Here is a 2,234-nt window from a genome sequence, read left to right as displayed (position 1 = left end):
ATTAATCATATTATCTGCCCATATAACTGCATGTGCTTTTTCAGAAATTCAAATCACGATTTTATCACTTATCAATATATAATATTACATGTGCCCGCATTAATCTTAATCGCATTAATGTTCATATATTATATTCATATATATTATATGTACATATATACTTGTACTTTCGAACGGATAATGCACAAGCATACAAACATACATATGCGTACACAAGTCAATATGGCAGCCAAATTGGCGAAGAACAAATATAGTAAATTTTACAACAAAAACGATTTCCTTCATGAACGCAGCCGCATATTCCACAAGCGACCTCGCTTAATTCATAAAAACAGACGCCATAATATCTCCCCGAGCATGCCTTTGCTAACAAGTGTCTTTTCGCGACGATGACAAAAGCTAAAAATCATAAATTGAACATTTTTCAGGTGTTCTCTCACGCAAAATCAAAAGCAAAGACATGTCAACCAGTACATGCGAAATTTAATAGACAAAATAGCGCAACTGCAAAAACAAGCAACAAAAGAAGCTGGAGAGAGGCATCTCTCCCGATTACCCAGCCGAAAAGAGGCCGCGCAAAGAGCTCTGGAGAACCAATAGCAGAGGAGCAGGCTCAACAACAAACGAAACGAACATGTTTCAATTCGCCAAAAACCCGGGCGAGAACAAATCTGATTCTTCAGTTTAAACAATCAATTATAATGAAGGACAGTGTCAATACAAACAATTTAGAAGGCACTAAAAAGTCGCTACCAGCAACTCCGAACTATATCAATTGACGCTGTTGTGGTATGGAAGAGACGTATACCGCAGCAAAGAGAGAGGAGAGAATAAAGAGCATCGCAATGTGGTAGAAACGGTGTCAAAATTCATACAAAGGACAGTGGATTGACAGTCTGATGGATAGATAGATACCATGAGGACCTGGATTTCTACCAGTGGCCATATGTGTTTTATAAACTTCTTCTTCTTTTTTTCAAAGATATGTGAAAAACGCGAAAAATTCAAAAAGGAAGTACTTCAAGTCAAAGTTTACGTGCCCGTGACGATATTAAAAACTCAAAAGGCCAAAGAAGTCATTTTTGGGATTAAAAAAAGAAATTTTTCCAAAATTTCAACTAATTTGAGTGATAGCATAATACGAATAAATTGTAGATCACACAAAATCATCAAATAAAAACAAGATATTCACGAGAGAAAAAATCGTTTGACATTATTGATTAAACATTTTTTTCGTTAAAGAAAATGCTTTCCGAAGTAGTACAACAACAATTAATCCGAATTGTCCGCAGTAAAAATATTTCACCTTTTTACAAGCTGTGGATCTCGATAATAGTTTTGGTTGTAGATTACGTCACTCTCTCCAATCCGATCCCAATTCGTCTGGCATGCTTGTTCTTTTTTATACGCATTGTATGTTAGTAAACACGAAGTTATAGAAGGATTCCGTTGTAGCGGACTATCCCAGGCATCTTCGTCGTCGTAAGTGATTAAAGTATTTGAGAAATTTTGTCTAGATATTGAATTAGCTGCATTAACCATATATTGGGTATCATAGAAAGGAATTTGATCTAAGCGGAATGGTAGCTTTTTTGTCGGTATAGGCAGTGGCCCAAGTTGAGAAGAGTTCACTTCGCGCGTGTTTATCCGATCAAATGGTACGTTACGTGTACATTTATTTATTCCAGCGAAAAATCTTTGATTATAAATGTGTACCTGAAAGTAAATAATTTCCTGTTTAGAAATTTCTTTAAATGTATTTCTTAAAAAGAAAATAAAAATTCAGGGTAGGGGAAAAAAAGTAGGGATCAAAGTTGAAGATATATGAAATTAAATTAAAGTTACTCTACCATATTTAAATTTGTCATGTTCCGTTTAATTTCTTCTTGTTGTTCGAAGTTCACGCAAGTGAGGAAAGTTCTCTGATCGCTATTCATTTGGGAGTGGCTAGAAACGATTMTTTTACATATAACTCAAGCAGCTCACGACTTCCGGTCTTTGACCAAGTATCTGGGTAGCCTAAGAACATCCGTTTGAAGGCGAGCTAACATGAGAAGTCGAAACATCCCCTACATAGGGTTGTGCGCTAGGTTTGGGACCCGCCATATAAAAAAAAAACACCCCCAATGAAAAAATTAYAACAGCCTCGGATGAGAGACCCCCCTTTGATGACGACCATGGAAAACGAAATAAGGACTACGAATTGAGGGCATGCACCTGGAATGTCCGGTCCC

At 36.6% G+C, this 2,234-nt stretch overlaps 1 protein-coding gene across 1 annotated transcript in view; it reads right to left on the bottom strand.

Annotated features, from left to right (window-relative positions):
- Window positions 1–1,270: 1,270 nt before the first annotated feature.
- The window catches only part of LOC108974170 (neither inactivation nor afterpotential protein C-like), a 62,171-nt gene continuing 61,207 nt past the window's right edge, over window positions 1,271–2,234 (bottom strand). Inside the window, exon 9 of the mRNA XM_018941863.1 lies at window positions 1,271–1,716. Coding sequence (XP_018797408.1) covers window positions 1,303–1,716 — 414 coding nt within the window. The 3' untranslated portion in view covers window positions 1,271–1,302. The remainder of the gene's footprint in view (window positions 1,717–2,234) is intronic.

Source organism: Bactrocera latifrons, unplaced genomic scaffold (assembly GCF_001853355.1).
Source record: "Bactrocera latifrons isolate USDA-ARS-PBARC rearing strain unplaced genomic scaffold, ASM185335v1 scaffold_535, whole genome shotgun sequence".
In the NCBI taxonomy this organism is placed as follows: domain Eukaryota; kingdom Metazoa; phylum Arthropoda; class Insecta; order Diptera; family Tephritidae; genus Bactrocera; species Bactrocera latifrons.
The sequence above is the reverse complement of the archived record's forward strand: the minus strand, read 5'-3'. Positions and strand labels throughout refer to the sequence as shown.